At 39.7% G+C, this 21095-nt stretch overlaps 1 protein-coding gene across 1 annotated transcript in view; it reads right to left on the minus strand.

The window, feature by feature from the left end:
* Positions 1-21095, minus strand: part of pappab (pregnancy-associated plasma protein A, pappalysin 1b) — a 53562-nt gene that overhangs the window by 19415 nt on the left and 13052 nt on the right. The window contains exons 2-4 of the mRNA XM_089130690.1: positions 15244-15372; positions 15029-15120; positions 5520-5716 (exon numbers count right to left, since the gene is read on the minus strand). Coding sequence (XP_088986816.1) covers positions 5520-5716; positions 15029-15120; positions 15244-15372 — 418 coding nt within the window. The remainder of the gene's footprint in view (positions 1-5519; positions 5717-15028; positions 15121-15243; positions 15373-21095) is intronic.

A 21095-nucleotide genomic window follows, 5' to 3' on the forward strand; every position in this document is an offset into this window, starting at 1 on the left:
ACCGGAAGCCTCGAACCGAAACGGTTCAATACGAATACATGTACCGTTACACCCCTAATATATATATATATATATATAACAATACAAAATATATGGGAATGGTTTTACATCTTAATTCAGCATATTGACACAAAATGATAACTGCAAATCCACTTCAGTAGTTTCTGTGAATTGCAGCGATCAATTTGCTCCTCTTTCATAGCAGTCTGTAAAAACATACCTCCGATTTTTTGTCAAATCTAGTTGTATAGTCGCAAAGCTCTTTCCCACTTTATATGTGTTGTTTTTCACGCCATTCACTCTGAAAACAAATACAGCCGCTCAGTCTTTTGCCACTCACTGTCCGGCCGATGGTGACATCAAGCGCATACCCTCTATTATTATCATACCAATTTTCTGAGAGTTGACATGGCAGAAATTATATGCTCCTGATTATTATTATTATTATTATCTTTAAGTTTACAATTAGCCCCACAAGTGGCCAGATTAAAGTGCCACTCCAGATCAGTCTGAAAGCCAGTGAAATCCGGGTGAAAAGGTGAACCGACCTACTATATTTTCCTGAGAATCGTGAGCACACCGCAATAGGATTAGAACTGGCCAGTACTCACCATAGTTTCACGACTGTTGAGTTTCTGAATTATAATTCTCTGTATAAGAATGAAGTTCACCAATCATTCAAGCTTACAGGGAGGGTCATGTTGGATCCAAATTAAAGTTTTCAGGAACTTCAAAACTTTATAGCATGTCTGCAAAATGTAGTTACTCACCCAAAACATGTAATTCATACTTCAAAACCTAGTTATTTTGTCAATAATTTGGCCAAGGCCACCAAAATCTAATGTATTTTTGTCATTGTGTGAGCCAGCTGGTCAAAATGTTTAGTTGTTTTTTCACCACAACAGTCAACCATGAAAATTAAGGGTTTACTGTAAACAAATTTCATATTTGTTGAGAAAAGTCAATAGTATGTAGAAAAAAAAAAATCTATGAACATTTATATTTTTGCAGTGTTTATTTTTGTACTTCATGTCTATACACAATACAAGTGTATTTACTGTACATCTAAAGTAACTGACAAGAGTAACAAGATTTCACTTTACATTTCATATTTGTGTATTACCACAAATAGACAAACAACAAATAACATTCATGGAAAAAAAAAAAAAAAGAAACAAATTATTCTTGGTGGACATCTTGTCGCTCACGTTGGTCAGGCCAAAGATTTTCATCAACTTCACATCTGATGTTACCATTGCCACACACAGTGGAAAAAATCTCCTTGAATGCCGCACCCATCCCCTGCAATGGTCAGATTTATGACATGATCCACAAGTGTGGCTCTGATTTCATCAGAGTCTCTGACTTTTCTATTTCCACCTCTTCCTCGATTATTTCTTCCTCTACCACCACCACGTATTCTTACATGCCTTCCAATTGCTCTTCCATGAGCATGTTGCTGCAGTTCAGGGTTGTGAATGTCCTCCATTCCATATATACTCTATATACTCTCTCTCTCTCTCTCTCTCTCTCTCTCTCTCTCTCTCTCTCTCTCTCTCTCTCTCTCTCTCTCTCTCTCTCTCTCTCTCTCTCTCTATATATATATATATATATATATATATATATATATATATATACATATATATACTCTCTCTCTCTCTCTCTATATATATATATATATATATATATATATATATATATATATATATACTGTATATATATATATATATATATATATATTCCCAAAGTTGATTGGTTAAATGGTTAAATGGTTGATTCATATTAGAGGTAATTTGAAATTAGATTGCGAATGCAATTAGAAGTCATGTGCCAATTTAGCAAACATTACAAACAATGTCAATGTCAGATATATTTTAGAATATACATTCATGTGTACTAATTATGATAATTGAATTGATCGTTTTGAATGTGATGGCTTACACAATAAAAAATGCCTGAGAAGTTCTGAAGTGTTTGACAGTGTAAGTAAGAATCGAGTCATCAGTTTTGATTAACAAGCCATATACAATTATTTGTTGTCCAAACTGCAGACAGTTGTATGTACTCTTTGCACACATGTGTCAAAGCATTTGCAATTTTCTCAAATCAATAAGAAATTCCAATCTGATGTGAACAAGAAGCGAATTGTTCAGAGATATGAACTTAATGTTTTGGGAAATAAAAAAATAAAAAAACATTTGAGAACTGAGCCAAAGCAATTGAGAAAAACTGTAATTGAACAGCTACTGTAATTCCTAGTTGAAGTCTTCTAAACTTTACGCCCCTGTTTCACGGTGAAATGTGTCGAGTGTATTTCATTTCACTGTAGAATAATGTGACAGAGAACCTCACTGAACCCCTTGAACCCAACTGTGGGGTGACAGTGTTGCAACGCTAGGTGACACTGGTGAGCTGCACGCTTCCTCACAGAGTAAATGGCACGAATAATGTGTTCGATGTATGTGTATGAGCAATAGCAGTGGGAGCAGATCAGGGCAGCAGTGGTAAAGCTAAAGTTGTCTCCTACAACTGCACAATTTGACGTCCCCAGGATTTTTGGGGTGGTATATCCAAAGGGTATTTTCTGCTTTTTCAGCAGTAAAGCTGTGCTGGTAACTTTGGCCTTTACCTTGACCTCATTTCCCCTCCAAACATTTATCACCCTGTTTAACATCAACAATAACTTCAAACTTCAGGTTGTTTTATTCATTTTAACTTCTACACATACATTTATGACTCAAATTATACAGAAACATTTGAATTTGATTTTCTGTGATTAATTTGTCTGATTTGCTTCATTAAATGAGAAATTCATTTTTCTTTCCCCATAACTATTTTTTTTCTTGTTTTAAGCAACTTCTCAACATTTTAATTATTTAAATATATTTGATGGATTGTTTTCTTTTTAACTGAAAATAAGAGAAGACTTTTGCAGATTTTTGCAGGAAACCAATATTAATACATGTCATTCTTTGTTAGTATCATCGTTTAATTTTTGAAACAATTAAAAACATTTCACCAGCCATTCTTACATTTCTTATGGACATAATCATTCTAGACAGAAATGAATTTGTCTCTCAAAGTGGAATCATTGTGCAGTTCACAGATCTAGAGGTGATGTAATATTAGGCTACATGAATTTGATTGAGAGACCGGCAATTCACTTCATTCAATACTCTAAGACAGCTCTGTGGGGAGAGAGCTGACTGGAGCAGGGGGATTCATAACATCTTTTTCATCTCTAAATGCCTTATAAAATTTGAATGAAGCGTTACAAAATTAGCTGCAAAACTAGAGAATTCTGATGTAATGCTTAAAAGAGACTTAGAAAGCGAGAAATGGGGTGAAAAAAGAGAATGAGAGGATATTCGTTTCTGCGCTCGTAGATTCACTCTTCCCGTCTCCTGAGATTTCTCTCTCTCTCTCTCTCTCTCTCTCTCTCTCTCTCTCTCTCTCTCTCTCTCTCTCTCTCTCTCTCAGCACTCCACAGTAACCTCAGTGACACTGTTCCCCATTCCACCACCACCCCTCCATTGATTCAAGTACACTACTGTACGCAGACCGACGATTCCGTACTGAAACTCTGTAGGCTGATGTGCCACACAACAAGTGAAGAACATTGATCACCAACTGATTCACTTAAGTGGCAAGTCTGTTTTAAACTCGAACAGATTTAAATTCATGTAAAATAAAAACTTGCAAGACCATGAAGTAACAGTACAAACTCAACACAAAGGTTTATTGGCAAGACTAAATATTCAAAGTCATTGTAACCTGTGTGCCACCATATCCCATTATGAGCCACAATATGCATTTTCAAGCCACAATGAGGTTCAAGCTCAACTGTGAAAAATGGGCATTTCTCAGTGCCATAAATCCTTAGGTTGCGCACAGCGTGATAGGAATAGTTTTGTGACATGATTAATTCAGGTGCTTGCACGATTTCGGGCGCAGGAGACTCGCGCTCCACAAACATCATGAGAGGGGGGAGAAGAGGAGGAGAAGTGGCCAATAAAACTGTAAAATTACAAATGTATCATGTTGAAATATCCAGGGAGTAAAACAACACAGTTTTTTAGACGTCCCTCAGAAAGAGCCAATTCTTTACTACTTCCATGTGTGAAGGGTTAGAGCAATCTCTCAAATCTCTCCTTAACAGAATGTGTTTCTCAGCCATTTATTGTGAAAAACTACACATTTCAATCTGACTTCATCGTCAATATAAACACAATATTTTAGATCTGAGATTTTTCTGTTCACTTCAGTTCATAAATAATAGCTGCTCGTTTCCCTTTCTCCTTGAAAGACCACATAAAATGGCTAAGAAAGTGATTTCCTTTTCTACGTTTATGTGTTTTTCTTACTTCATGGTAAGTTTGAATGGGACTTTTTAAAATATCCATTGACCTTTAGTTTCATTGCAGTCATGCATAATGATTTGCTTCTTGCTGGTCGATTACAAGTGATATTAGTGGGAGGGACATTCTCAATCTAGAGAGCATTATTTTAGTGGAAAATTATGCGTAATATTTAGTTTTAATTAATTTAATTAATTAAAATGTATTTAATTTAATATATATATATATATATATATATATATATATCTGTATCTGTATAATCTGTACTAAAAGATATTAAATATTAAAACAAATATATATTTGTTTTAATATTTAATATCTTTTAGTACAGATTTAAAAAAAAAAGGTTTTAAGGCTTTTTTAGTTAATAAGTTAACTAAAACTAAAACAAAAAACTTTTGTTAATTGAAATACAACTAGAAAAAAAAAATCTTTTTTCTTTTGGGGTGGTGATGATTGAGCAAGACACTTAACCCCTAGTTGCTCCAGAGGGGTGCGACCTCTGACATATATAGCAATTGTAAGTCGCTTTGGATAAAAGCGTCAGCTAAATGAATAAATGTAAATGTAAAACTTAATAATATTAGATTTAAAAATGAAAAAATGTTAATTTTGTTCAATCCTAAAAATACCAATTAGATAATACAAATTTAAAATCATTAAAAACTAAATCTGTACTAAAATGCATATTAAAACAAATAGTAATGTTTAAAAAGAACAAAACAAAATTTCTAAAATGAATCTCAAATTAAAAAGAAAGTCAAATCAAAATATTCAAAATAAGTCAATTCAAAATATTAAGAACAACTACAGTAGTATAGAAAATATACATACTATACATAATTCAAAGAAAAAAAAAACTAATCCTGTAGGATGAGTCTTCAACACTGTGCACGTGTGAAGGTATGCTTGTAAAAGTTCATCCCCCGGTTTCACAGATGTGGCCTAGACCCAGACAAGTTGCACTGACACATCTTAAATTATGTCAATGCCATTGTTTTGTCTCAAGAAGCACACCAGTAATGTTTATATCTAAGGCATGTTTATGTAAGCTACTTAAATGTTCTTAAATGTCCAGGCCTCATTCTGGTTTAATATAAACCCGTTCTGTGAAACCAGGCCAATGTCTCTTTAAGCATACGTGGTAATATGCGGTCTCACCTTCGTCACTGCAGGATATCCGACAGCCACCTGTGCTGGACAGTGCATCTTCTCCTCATTGGACACCTGCACCTCAGTGGCCCATTGATCCAGGAAGCCGCTTGGGGTAAAGAGACCACAGTCCCTTACACTCACCTCCCGCTCAAAGTCCTCACACACACCATCACCGTCGTAGACGTAACACAAGCTGGGCTCATCTTCAGAGGAGAAAGAGGCAGAGATGAACGGGTCTGAGAGCAATACAGAAATACATTTCAACTGCTTAGATAAGCAGACTGTTGGTAGCAGTTAATCCAATCCTCAACCTTAACCTTAACCCAGTGGTTCTCAGACATGTTCAGTTGGCGGACAACTTGCGAAACTAAATTTTCAGACCACCTAAAACCCTCTACTCATCTGCCTCAAAACAGTTATGTACAGTTTATTTGTAATAAAAATCTTGATTTATACCCATTTGAAAAAGTTTTAGAAAAAGGTTCTGAAATAATATCCAAATAATAATAATAATAAATAAATAAATAAAAATTACAAAATGTTGATAAATAAATACTTGTGTAAATAAGTAATAACTAGTTTGCGTTTTAAGTTTAACAGTGTAAAATATTGATGTTAAAAGTGCAGTTTTAAAATGATCTCACTTACTGTAGCCTGCCATAAAAAAGTAAAAACAAGAAGAGCTTCAAGCTATTTTAATAATTTAAAAGGAATGCTAAATAAATTACACTTTAGCAATCTGAAAAAAATGCAAATAAATAAATCATTTTTTAAAATAATCAATTATTGCAATGATAATAATAACAATAACAATAATAACGTTAAAGAAGTGACAATATAACAGGAGTAAAACTTTTCCTCTTAAAAAACAGCTGATTTAAGTAATGGACATTATTTTTAGATTGTCATAAAGATTGTTTAGAGCACTCATTGTTTTACTTGGCATTACTTCACAGTGTTAATAAATGCTCTATTTTTTACTATCTTTCAAACAAGGACAGTCATAAATCATCATTTGTGATGACAGATTGATTATCTTTTATGACTGTACTTCATGTATCAGCAGCCTATACACATTTCCAGCAAACTGATCCTCTCAATTAAAATCCCACAGCCATTATCAGGTGAAGGTCTTTTTAATAAGAAGTCCACCCTTTCCAAATATTGTTTTGTGTTGTTTGTTCTTTGTTTTGTGGACTGATATGTCCCATCCCTGCCTTCGCCCAGGCCCTGAGGTGTCAGCAAAATTTGAACGAGTATAGCTGACACTAAGGGAACACGCTTTTAACTGCACCGTTTTGTCACCTGTTCAGTCCAGCCATTCTTGCAATCAACAGCTACTAGGTGTCAATGAATGCTAACAGCAGTCAGGAAACATGGTTGCAAGATGTTCACTTATCAAATCAAACACTCTTTCCCCAGGAGGCTCCAAAGAATATTAACAAGGACAGACTATGTAAAGTTATAGGCATCCTCAGGCACACAGCAGCCACAGTACATCATTCAAAGGAAGCTACCATGTGTAAAGGGCAGTAAGATCCATGCTGCACCTTGTCACATCACTTCCTGTACTAAAAAAGAAAGAACTGTAATAACAATGTGATACTGCGTATGGTTCGCGTGACACGTTAAAAACAATGCTGGAAAATATAAGCGTATGGCTGACGTAACCAAAGATCTTTGCCCTTCTGCCTGATCAGAGGTTTGTCTTGGGGTTCGTTCAACATAAATGCAAGTCGCATTAGCTGAGAAGCTGTGATAAGATATTTTATTTCTGTCAAGTGTTCAGCTATTTTGGACAAAGCAACCAACCAAAAATTGAGACGTTGTTGATAGTGACATAGAGAGCTCCAACTTTCCACACAAAGATGTAGAAAAGCAAGTAGAATATGCTGAAAGTCAGTGGCTATTATTTAGTGTGATAGTTCAGCCAAAACCAAAAAAATCTACATTGACTCACCGTCATGCCGTTCCAAACATGTACAGCTAATTTTTTTATTTTTTTTTAAACAATGCACTGGTTGACCTACTACTAACAGTGAAGATAGTGTGAAGTGTAAATACAATGGGCACTTTACTATCCCATGAGGCCACGGGAGAGGATTTGTGAATGGTAATGGAGCAACTTTTAATTCATATGACAGTGACAAAAGGGATAATTTAGTATGTTTGAATCACATTCATAATACTACACATATTAATACTGTACTTTTGTAGCAGTTAATTTTGTAGTAAAATAAGTATGTGAAAGTATCCAGACAGGATGTATGGGGTCATTAAATCAAGAATTCTGTTTGGTTGTTTTAATTTTTGAAAAGTGACTGATACTCGACAATATCATAGAAAATACACATTTCATAGACTGAAGATTTCAAGCTTCAAAGTGTCATAAAATTAATCCATGTATCCTACTAAAAATCCAGCTTCACTGGTCACCAGCAGAAGATTTGTTTTGCATACTGGGACCAGCATGGGATTTTGCCAGCTCAGTTTTGCTTGAGCACGATTATGCTAGTCCTCCCGCAGTACGATACCAGCTCTAAGCAACACCTGCAGCAATACGACTGGGCATACCATAAGAGGATGGAAATTAATGGCGTATTATTTTTTAGATTCTTTTTAAATTGATTGTTAATCTTTCTGTGTACTGTATACTTGTGATCCGAGAAAGGAAGAGAGAATGAGGATAAAATTAATGTGGGCGTTTGTGTGTTGTTAAGTCATTTGCAATGTTGATGGGGGATGGGTGGAAATAAATCTAATTGGCTAGTTTAGTTTGGTTTCATTGGTGAAAAATGACATTATAGATAGTTAAAAACAGTTTAAAACCAGGTTCAAAATGACTAAATGCCCTCGAAAATAACTGAACTTGATTGAAACATTTACAAAGAGGCCTAAAACTATTGAGTACGGATGGAGAAATTAAGCCTCTTAAATCTTTTCTCTGATTGTTTCGGGAAAAGATTCAAAGCATCAAGTGTGTCCAAAACAGTGCATTTGAGCTCAACTCCGTTGTTTTATCCATTAAGCACAAATAAAAAGCCTGACAATGCTAAATGTTAAGTTTTTTGATAATATAATTCACATAATAAAGTGTAGCAATAAATTAAATGTGACAGCAATGATAATTATAATAATACTATTTACCAACAGAGTTGTTTGAGGATTTGTTATACTGTTTACTGTTACTGATAATGTAATATAGGCTTATAAAAATATCTAAGTAAATGGACTTAAACTTCCATAAACCCAGTAGTGGTCTGGGTTCAAACAATCCGACACGTTGATCACGTGTTTTACTGAAAACAATATGCGCTCCAGGGCAAAGCCGCACAATGACTGTAGAGTAATGTAAAAAACAAAAATCACAAAGCATCTATCTCCACAATCAGAGTGCACAGATTCATGCATCTGATTATCGATTTCGCATCAATTTTCATCAAAGCAATAATTGATTAAATTGCTTTTAAAAGGCAGCCTGGAGTAGGGTGGGGAGAGGGGTGTGACTCATGAGCTTTATTTCAAGTTTTCTGAAGCCATGTGATAGAAAACGAATGTGATGTGACGAACAGACAGGCGGAAAAGTTGTTCCCTTTCAAGGGAACTTCGAGCTGCGTTGTCAAACGCGATGGGAACGCTCTGCGTGATTGCGTCGTGAAGCTTCCGTACAATCAGTCCAATGAGAGAGTAGGACGTCAGGTGACGTCATTGACCAGGAAACTATAAACCACCCTTGAGATCAGACTGCGACAGCTTCTGTAGCCTTCAGCAAGCGATCTCTGTACTCTGTCCTTGTCTATTTATTGTTGTTTGTCAAAGCTAAGAAAAGAAATATATATCACTATCTATATTTATGGCAAGCAAGATTATAGACGGTGTGTGTGGTTCCCTGCCCTCGTTACATCACGGGTGGGGACACACCTCAGCTATTTGTTGCAATGTTTGGGATTGGAGCATGCCAGCAGTCAGTTCTTGAGGGAGCTGACTGTGGGCATTGCGAGAAGCTGTCCGCGAGGACGCTCCGCTCCCGCCGGGCGTTCTCCGAGGAGGACAGTTCGGTTCGCGTTCCCCACGCAGGTCTCTCTGTTGCCGAGGCACGGAGACGACTCGCATTTCGGGGTCCGCAAATGGATCTGACAGCGGGGGTTGGGACGGGCTCAGCTCTATCTCAGCTTTCACATGCCAGATCTAGTGTGACTGCGATTTCCAGTTCCGAGGAATTGGTACAAAAACAAGAAAGAGTAACAAATAATAATGTTAAGAGAAAGGCAGATGTTTGAGTTTTAAATGAATAAATAAATAAGTCAGCTCATATCAGCTGAATAAAGAAGAGCTTTTAAAAGGAGGTTTTATTTGTGCTTTTGCCAGTTAAAATTTTACTGGCTAGCTGAACATTACAATAAATGTTTTTAGATTCAATTTATCTTAAAAACTAGAAAACTGTATCTCAGCCTCCTCGTCAGGGTTTATATTTTATGTGTTTAATCCCCAGATGTCTAATTATAGCAATGTTTGGGTATTAAGTGCTATTATGGTATTTCAGTGCCTCGGGTTAAAGAGACGCTTGCGAGCTTTCTCTCTCCCGAGTCGCTGTCATCGTTATTAACCCCGACGTTACCCACCAGCCATCATAAATAATGAAGTAACGGAATGAAGTAATGTGTTGGGGAGTAACGGAATACATGTACCGCCATTACGTATTCAGAATACAAATTATGAGTAACTGTATTCCGCTACAGTTACAATTTAAATAGTTGGTATTTAGAATACAGTTACATTGTTGAAATCAATGGATTACACGGTAATACTTCTCTGTTTTCTGTCTAAATAAAGTAAGGCAACTCAGCATTTCTCAGAAGCCGCCAGACCTTCTTTCCGTGGTCGAACCTCAGCTTTTTATGTGCCGGAGTCCCTCTTCTGCGAGTTTCCAGGCATGTCGTTATCTCCACGGATGCCTCTAGCACGGGTTGGGGTGCCATGTGCAATGGTCATACAGCCGCGGGTTCCTGGACAGGACCCCAGCGCCTCATGCACATCAATTGCCTCGAGCTGCTGGCAGTATGCCTGGCCCTGCACCGCTATTGAGCACTGCTCAGGGGTCAACACGTACTTGTCCGTTCGGACAATACCGCTACGGTAGCGTATATCAACCATCAGGGTGGTCTACGCTCAAGTCGGTTGTCGCAGCTCGCTCGCCACCTCCTGTTATGGAGTCAGAAGCACCTGAGGTCCCTTTGTGCAGTTTACATTCCAGGAGACCGGAACCTGGCGGCCGACGAGCTGTCACGGGTCCGCCCTATTTCCGGCGAATGGCGACTCCATCCCCAAACGGTCCAGCTGATTTGGGACCAGTTCGGGGAGGCACAGATAGACCTGTTCGCCTCTCGGGACTCATCCAACTTCGCCCAGTTTTATTCCCTGTCCGAGGGCACGCTCGGCACAGACGCACTGGCGCACAGCTCTCCGCGGGGCCCACGCAAGTATGCATTTCCCCCAGTGAGCCTTCTTGCACGGGTGTTGTGCAAGATCAAGGTGGACGAGGAGCAGGTCTTGCTGGTAGCCCCTTACTGGCCCACCAAGACGTGGTTCTCCGAACTGATGCTCCTCGCGACAGCACCTCCTTGGCCTATTCCAAGATCTACAAGGCAAGATCTACTCACTCAGAGACGGGGCACCCTGTGGCACCCTTGTCCCGAACTCTTGAGGCTACACGTGTGGCTCCTGGACGGGACGAGGCAGGTTTGAGTTCGCTGCCACCTGCGGTGGCGGCAACCATCACTTCCGCTAGAGCGTCGTCCACGAGACACCTCTACGCGTTGAAGTGGAACCTCTTCGTCAACTGGTGCTCTTCCCGCAGAGAAGATCCCCGGAGATGTCCGACCGGTGTCATGCTTTCCTTCCTGCAAAAAGGGTTGGAGCGTAGGCTGTCGCCCTCCACCCTTAAGGTTTACGTCGCGGCCATTGCTGCGTCTCATGATGCAGTGGAAGGTAAGTCTGTGGGAAAGCATGACCTGGTCATCAGGTTCCTGAGGGGAGTGAGGAGGCTAAATCCGCCTCGCCCTCCCCTCGTGCCCTCTTGGGACCTCTCAGTAGTTCTAAGTGCTCTGCAGAGGCCTCCCTTTGAGCCTTTGCAATCGGTAGAGTTAAAGTTTCTGTCCATGAAGACAGCACTCCTGGTTGCATTGGCCTCCATCAAGAGGGTAGGGGACCTACACGCATTCTCCGTTGACGAAGCGTGCCTAGAGTTCGGGCCGGCTTACTCTCACGTGATCTTGAGACCCCGGCCTGGATATGTGCCCAAAGTTCCTACCACTCCCTTCCGGGACCAGGTGGTGAACCTGCAAGCGCTGCCCCTGGAGGAGGCAGACCCAGCCTTGGCACTGCTCTGTCCGGTACGTGCTCTCCGCGCCTATGTTGACAGAACGCGGTGTTTCAGGACCTCAGACCAGCTCTTTGTCTGTTATGGGGGGAGCCAGAAGGGAAGGGCTCTCTCAAACCAACGGCTGTCTCACTGGATAGTGGACGCCATCGCTTTGGCTTACCAACAGCTAGGTCGACCGTGCCCCCTTGGTGTGACGGCCCACTCCACTCGGAGTGGGGCTTCCTCTTGGGCTCTAGCGCATGGCGCCTCGCTAACAGACATATGCAGAGCTGCAGGCTGGGCGACACCAAACACCTTCGCAAGATTCTATAATCTGCGAATAGAGCCGGTGTTCTCTCGCGTACTCGCTCCTGCTACTACTGGACCCGCTTAGGTGTCTTCGCTTGCTCACCATTCCACTCCTCGGACTGGATAAGTGCGATATTCCTCAGTGAGTCTTCCGTTGAAGCCCTGAGTCCTCCAGCACTTCTGATGCGGGCACCACTGCACTTGCTCTGGATGCCGGCTAGGTGCCTCCGTGTGCACGGTTCCCTATGGTAACTGTCACATGTGTATTATCCACTGTAAGCCTCTCTGAGCTTTTGTCTTCCCTTGGCAAGCCATCTGCCACTCCTGGAGTTAAGTTCTTAGCCACCCTCAGGTTGGTGCTCCAGTGATCTCCATATGAAGTCCCTAATAAGGCCATATGTGTATTCGTAAGTCCTCCCTGCGGTAGGCATTTGGTAGCATGTCCCTCCCGGGATATGTTTCCCAGTGTACCGTGGTATTCCTGCATTAAAGTAGGTAACTCCTGTTATAAGCTAAGCTAGGAGTCCACATTTTCGCAGGGCACTGGAAGACAGCTGTGAAGATGGCGTGATGGCACGGACCCCCATTCTCCAGCATTCCAACGTAACTCGGAGTGACTACGAAAGGGAGCGTCTCAGTTACGGATGTAACCCTTGTTCCCTGAGTAGGGAACGGAGACGTTACGTCTCCTTGCCACTTCTGCTGTACCGCTGGGTAGACGCCTGAGTTCAGTCTTGGGTCCTCAGCGAAGACATACTGCGGTTGTGTTCACTTCCTCCTTTTATACCCACGGGGTGGGGCGTAGTTACGCTATGCAAATTACGCTATGCTTTGGGTCACTCAAGAAAGAGTCCCCTGCATCTAAACAGGTTATGAGCAAATGGATAGTCGAGGATAGTCATTCTACTAGAAGTATGGCGGCCTCTACGGCCTTTATTCCGAGTGTTTCCCTTCTTGATATTTATAATGCGGCAGGATGTCCCTAGATACATTTTTCAGATTTCATGACCTTGGCCTCTCCACTCCTGGGCTAGGTTGCTTGCTTTTTAGTGCGTGCAAGGACTTCACACAGAACAGGCATTTCTCAGCATGGCGCAGTGGGTATGGGGTTCCCATCGCGTTTGACAACGCAGCTCGAAGTTCCCTTGAAAAGGAACGTCTCAGGTTACGTATGTAACCCTGGTTCCCTGAGAGGGAACAAGAGCTGCGTTCGCCTGCCATACTTCCTGCATGCCCTGATCGACTTGCTTCAGGCCTTTCCAGAAGCTGTCGCGGTCTGATCTCAAGGGTGGTTTATAGTTTCCTGGTCAATGACGTCACCTGACGTCCTACTCTCTCATTGGACTGATTGTACAGACGCTTCACGAAGCAATCACGCAGAACGTTCCCATTGCGTTAGACAACGCAGCTCTCGTTATTCACAGAATATTTTCTAATTCAGTGAGCTGTTAACTGTTGTGAGTGAGATGACTTTAAGAACTGGATCAGTCTGATTTATAAACAAATCATTCAGACAATGTTTGTAAACAGGATAAAATTATTAATTGGAAGATTACAACAACAACAATTTTAACTCATAAAATTTGTCTTTGTGAATTTTTACTTTTGTGCATTGTTGATGTAAATGACAAAATTGAATTTGTGTCAACTGTTTCTTTAAGGCAGCCAAAGATGCAAACTCATTGAACCTACACCCATGATCTTCCCCATAAAAAAAAAGAAAAAAGAAAAAAGAAAGCCGGAACTGCCAATTAAGCACTGTCGGGTACTAGTGCAACCTCAGACTTCTAGAGGTGTCCTAGAGGTCAGACAAGACTTCAGCTAGATGAATGTTGGCTACATTCAACAGCAAACTTCAAAAGCCCTTCTTATCTGTCCTTCTTTTCTTCTCTCTGTCTTTTTTTACTCCACTCCAGTTTTCTGTCCACACGTTTAGAAGAAAAGGGGATTGTTGCATTACTGCTAACAGGAAGTGCCACAAAGGTCCGCTAGTGCTCGTTAGGCAGATCTTAGAGCTCTACAGCAAAGAGTAAAGTCTTTTGTGAAGGGACTTAAATGTCTGTAAGAGGGTCCCAATTATGCGCCCAATTGTTTTGACAGAACTGATTAGCTCACAACTTAGAGCACTCCATTAACATCACAACCAGCTAAAAAGTTTTGTGCTATAAAGAGGTAGTACGAAAGAACTTCTTGGTCTTTCACGCATTGTCAGTGTAGGACACTATGTGACACTGATGACAGGCTGAAGCCATGAGATTGATGGCAGGACACCCGGCATCAGTAGAGCGCTATAGAAGTATAATGAGCAATACAGCTAAATGCTGCCGGAGCAAAAACATCAATCAATCTGATGCTATGCTTTACATACTTATTATACATCTACTTTATTGTACTTTCTTGTTGAAATCGTGATAAATAAATAAGCATTAAAAGAATATTTCAACCTAAAAAAGAAATTTCTGTCATTACTTACTCAGACTTGTCATTCTCAACCCATTTTTTTTTTTTTTTTTTTTTGCCTTGCACAAAAGAAAGTATTTTACAGCTCTTTTCCATACAATGACAGTTAGGGAACCACCAGGTCTGTCAGGTTCCCATAACAAAATGGGAATGGGGGGGGGGGGGGGGGGGGGTGAACTAAGTCTGAAGACTTAACAAAGCTTTGTTTGAGATACATACTGAAACCTAAAAGTCTTTGAACGTCACTGAATAGAAAAGAGCAGTGCAAAGACTTTTCACAAATTTTCCATTTGTTTTCCCTAGAAAAAAAATACATATATGGATTGGAATGACAAGTTATGGACTATTCCTTTAACATTTCTACCTATTGTTGATGGTCACATACCAACACAGTTGAATAATGGCTCTTTCTTGCACTGGATTGAGCAGCCATCTCCATTAGCGAAGTTCATATCATCACATTGCTCTCCAAGATATCTGAAAGGCAAACACATTTAATTCATTAAAAGAGTTACATTACACAATTAACATCGCTGCTACATTGCAGTGCATTGTAAGCACTGCATTGAAGTTCATTGAAGTTCAAGAGAGTGCACTGACTTTTGGATGAGTCCATCTCCACAGTAGGGTGAGCCCAGTTGGTGAGAGAGAGGTGGAGATGGTTCACTCTCTGCTCTTCTAGATACTGTCAGCACATGGTAGGTGTACGTTTCATCTCTCGTTAAGTCCCTGGAACAAATAAACAAGAGCTATTAATACGTTTTTAACTTGCAAATTATGGGCTGGTTTATGGAAGCCTGCATTCCTAAAAATGTATAAAAACATATTCATTTTTGCATGCAAATTTGAAACACTTTTATTCTAGTTGAGGACAAATTAAACTGATAAAAAAATGACAGTAAAACATTTATAATGTAATAAATAATAAATTACTTTATCATATAAATCATACTTTATCATATGTATAAATATTTACAGCTGAGAGATTGAAAATTACTTTTGAGTGTTTATGGGACAGTTCTAGTGTTTGCCATTTATATAAGGCAATAAGCACACAGTCCATTTAATTTAAGGGATTTTTTTGCAAAACAAACTCTCCTTTCATCCTCAAACACCAACAATTATGTGGCTATTTTAATGTGACCCTATGTAGAGTACAAAGCGTGCTGTACTCGGCACTCGTCACGACTGTAATACAAGCCTTCAGGTACATGAAGCGCAAGACTCAGCTGAAACAGTGCAAAGTGAAGCTCCAGTCATCATCTGTGCCGGGATCATCATCTGATCCGGGTACATTTAAAAACATCCTTTTTTCTACAATTTGCCCTTCTGTACACACAGAGATGGCATTTTAGTCCAGACTCCAGAAAATACTGAGAGTTTTGAAGAAGCTTTCTCAAGTGGATAAATTATAAAATGCTGTTTTTGCATTTATGGATTGTGAAAATGGAGGTATTTGTGGAGGTATAACGTGAAGCAGGTATAGTCTTGTGACGATAGAGGTCTACTGTGTGTTTATGTTTACTTTGTACAATCTTCATATTACATTTCCCCAACTGCTGTCCTGCTGTAAAGCAAGAGTGCAATTGCGTTTTAAGCAATGCATGGAACGGCCATTGAGTGTGACCTGGACGCAGCAGTAAGTTATATATTTAATTAATTGCTAATATTTAGCTAATTAGTTGATAACTTTATTATGTTTGGTCATGCTTGAATTATATGCTTGAAATCCTCTCAATGAGTTTTTATTATGTTTTACACAATGAAAATGTAATTTTCAAATCTATACAGATTAATGCAGGCGTAGCCTAAGCTTAACATAAAGCATCATAGGATTCGGCATACAGACCACCCAAATAACCCAAGACCCCCTCATCCCATAAAATGCATTTCCTCTCTTAATCTATTTATCTTCTTCACGTCACAATGAAATGCCAAGAATAGAGCAACGGAGAATAGAGGTTAAGGGAGCGCACGATCAATTGGGGAGGCAGAGGGGGTGGTGCGGTACTTTTCTCACAGACAATACGCCCATCTGTCTGCATTAACAGTCCTTAAATCTTCCTGCTATACACCCAGCCGCTTATGGGGCTCGGGTTAACGAAAAAATTTTAATCGCGATTCAGATCAACCCTTAAACCTCTGTATGCACATATGCTTCTCAGATCCTTTACACCGCTTTAACTTCCCGCCTGCAGGAACACAAACTTGGAGGGATTGCGCAGTGTGCGGAAAGCCTCACAGCTGGTTCAGGTATATTCGACTCAATCAGCTCCACCATGAGGCTCTAAAACCCCACAAGCTCCTCCAGCTGCAGACTTCCCAAACAGTCAAATATGGGTCAGAGAGCCGCAGTGGTGTGAGAACTGCCGAGTGCCAGAGGACACTTTGCTAGAACTGCACGAGGAGACTGAGCCAACCCCCAAAGGCAGGAGCTGGAAGATCTTGGCCCGCAATGTGGTCTTGTGGCTGTGTTTTTCTAAGACATGTTTGTTGTGGAGAGGCAGAGCAAAGCTAAAAGAGGACTGCTGCTATCCTTAACAGCCACAGTGACTCCTGAGGTAGACCGTTGGCTAGGCTTCCACTACGAGGAAAGGATATTTTTCCCGTTAAATCGAGTAAGTATCAATTTAGCCATCAATATCTTGTGGCTACATTACGAACGTGCGGCGAGGCTGTTTGTTTGTGAAATCATAATCATTTATTTGAGCGACTGGAGCTTTTGTGCATCACTTAAAACACTCAGAGGAGATCATTCTTAAAAATAATCTCGTTTTATATCAAAGAGAGAGTACATGAGATGTTGGAAATGAAATTAATGCTCAAATTAAATTTTATTGTCACGCGAGTAACAATTCCGATGTTGCAATCTGTCACAGCACCTTCCTGTTGTCGTGTTTAAGGACGATAACAACATTTTTCAAGCCTCTGTGCTGGAATTTGTGGTAGCTCATGACATCATCACTATTCCCATGTGGGATACTCCACAGTAGTGTGGGAAAACACTGTAGCTGGGAGCCCTTCACTCTTAAGTCAATAGGGTGGGAGCGTGCAACACTGACAATGATCAGGAAGCACACTGGCAGTTAAACAAGACAGCAACCAGACACTAAAGCATCTCAAACCTGGGTATAAATATGACCAGTTTCACTTCCTGAAATCATAATGGGTTAGTTTCTAACCTTGCAAGTTTTCATCTGTCCAGAGTTCTTTTGTTTTTGTTTTTTGTTTTTCACACCAAATTACCATATTACTCACTACTTAAATGAATGATTTCAGCAAAACAAAGACACCTTAAAATAAAGTTTAACTGAAAAGTTTCACTTTAAAAGTTTCCTGTGGAGTAATCATCAGGTAAAAATTAAGGAAACACTATTTCAATGCTCCACTTTAAACATTCTACTAACTATAAGTAACCTTTCAATTGTTACTCTAACCTAACAGTCAACTATAGTCTACTAATACTCTAATGAGAGTCCGTTGACATAGAGTTGCAGACATAGAGTTATCTTATTATACAGTATATACGTGTATATATATATATATATATATATATATATATATACACACGTATATACGGGGGGGGGGGGGGGGGGGGATTTTAGGGTAAGAGTACATCACACATTGCACTCATACTGCCAAGGAATTGTAACCATTATCATTCACACACAAAAAGTAACTTCCATACATCAGAGGTAAAAGAAAATACATTCTCAAAACAACAAAATAAGTTCAATATACTGCTGGCCACTACTCCAGTGGTTCCAAACCTGGGGTACATGGACCCCCATGCAGAGGTACTACAGGGGGTATCTGACAGAAAGGGGAGGGGGAAAATCATCAATGACTAGACTTACTGAAATGTTACAGTAAAACCCACAGTATTACAGTAGATAGATTTGATAGATATTATCTAAAGATATATATTACAGTAGACAGATTTACATGGGAGGCACTAATTGCAGCTCTTTGACCAAACATACGGTTTGATTAGTCATCTGAGATGTTTGAAACTCCTCCTTCGTTAGTCAAGATCTGACAATTGCTGTAATAAATGTATCAAATGTTCCAAGGGATTCATATATGGTATTCATGGTATTATGTTCTTGACTAATTTTGACGATTGAACAGACTATTGTGCATGTGATGACTTATACAATGAAATGAAGCTGACACGTTTTGGAGTGAACAACCATTAGACTGAGAATGAACAATCAGTTTAGATCAACAAGATCTATTCACTTGGAAATTGTGCTAAATGTAGGCTACCTGTACGTAATAATTTGCAAAGATGTACTGAGACATTGAGACATGTACTTAGGCATTTGCAATTTGATGAACTGAACGAGAAATTCAATTCTGTTGTGAACAATTGCCAAGTAGTTTGGAGATTTGTCCATGTTGTTTTGAGAATGTAATTTTCTCAATGGAGAAAAACTGTAATAAGTAAAGCATTTCAAATGTAATTCTAAAAAAAAAATATATATATATATATGCCAAATTACTCTTCTTTTTACCTATATCATAATTTTAGAGCAGTTGTATCACCCTGACATTCTGACTTTATTTCTCCCAAAAATGGGAGATGTATATCAGGAGAGTGTAGAGTATTAATATTATTTAAAGTCAAAATTAAATCCTGACTTTAAAGTCAATTGTTGTTGTTGTTTTCGACATGCTAATCTGAAGTGTGAATTACGAAAATGATTTTTCATGGACTAATAAAAGAAATGTCATCTTAAAAACTGGTATGATTTTTTTTTGTGTGCAATGTGGTCTGCACTTCAATGCAGCTGGACTTTGAAACAGTGCAGAGGGTCTTTTTGGTGCTTGTAATTGAGCTCTATAGAGGAGGGCACACACATACTCCTCAGTGACACCATTCTTCCTGAAGGTACTCTTTCAGCCCAGATGCTGGAAAAAATCATATTATAGTATTCACTGTATACCTTCAAAAGAAATCAAAGAGAGCAACTCCTAATGCTAAGCCCTCTGTGCAGCTGCTCACTGCTGGAAGTGTTTAGGAGGAGAATGATGATCTAAAAACTTAATTACTTCAAAAGAGTGGAAATAATTTGTCATTCAAAATAAAAATCAGAGTTCACATGGCTAAATAAAACAACAACACAACCTTAATCGTATAATTTACCAAACCACAGCTGTTTGGTCATGCCGCAACTCAACCTAAGAGATCCATCAAGTGGTGCTTACTATACGCTGTGTATCAATGAAAGAGAAACATGCTGCTGGAATCCAAGACAGATAAAAATGTGAAATTCTTGCAATATTGACCTCCAAGTAGGTAAGACGCAATCTCTTATTGAATTAATATTCAAAATAAAATTAATAGAGGAAAACAACAAGACACCACACAAAAACAGATGTCAAACACAGAATGTCTTGCTTGAGAAGATACTTGATGAAAACTAACTTCATGTATGCATGCAGCAGCTTTTAAATCAATTATGCACAAGATACAATTACATTTGCATATCCTGTACATGCTGAGAGAATCCAGCATACATTTGCAGGTCATGTGTTCTTATACAACACATTGTCTTGTTGCTTTGTGACAATCATATTGATAAAATTGAAAACGAAAACAGTATGGGGGATCTCCGAGGCCATGCTGTTTAATCACTCTCCATACTATAACAGCGGTGATCTATAGCGGCTGTTCTTTGGCTGAGAACAGATATTACAGCACATTCCCCTGCCACACTGAAGAGCTCCCATTAGGAAGGCTGCCTCTTTTAGCCAGACACCACTTTGATTTGGGCTGCTTTCACTGGTCACAATGAGTGATTGCCTGCCTCTATTGGAGCCAAACTAGGCTTGCACCTGGAGGATGAAATGGCCATGTAATTTTGAGCCACTCTGGAGCAGACAAAACATTTTACGGCCCTTGTTTTCCTGGACGATATGAAAACGATCTCAAGTTAATTGTCACATAGCAATGAAGGATCAGGACTGTGTGGACTCAGCAAAGGCCACCCACATAGAGGGCAGAAAAAGGAAGAAGTAGGATGAAAAACAGATAGTGGACGATAACAACAATGGGACTGACAAGAATCATGTAATGCTTTTCATTTCAGGTATAGCAAACTGTTTACTGATCAAGCAAACCTCATCAAATGATTACTGTCAATTTAGTAAAATCCCAACCTTCAATTCAAGTAGCTATATAACATGACACGTCATGATCTCTTCCCCTTTGAGAACAAGGGATTCGCGTCCTGAATTACCTCGATGACTGGCTAATCCTAGCACACTCTCGAGATCAGGTCTGCGAACACAGGGACCTTGTGCTCCGGCACCTAGCCCGTCTGGGCCTTCGGGTCAACTGGGAGAAGAGCAAACTTTGCCCCGTGCAGAGGATCTCTTTTCTCGGTATGGAGATAGACTCGGTCGCCATGTCCGCACAGCTTACGAGCGAGCGCGTACACTCACTG

This window comes from Pimephales promelas, chromosome 4 (assembly GCF_988280905.1).
Source record: "Pimephales promelas chromosome 4, fPimPro1.hap1.1, whole genome shotgun sequence".
Taxonomy (NCBI): Eukaryota; Metazoa; Chordata; class Actinopteri; order Cypriniformes; family Leuciscidae; genus Pimephales; species Pimephales promelas.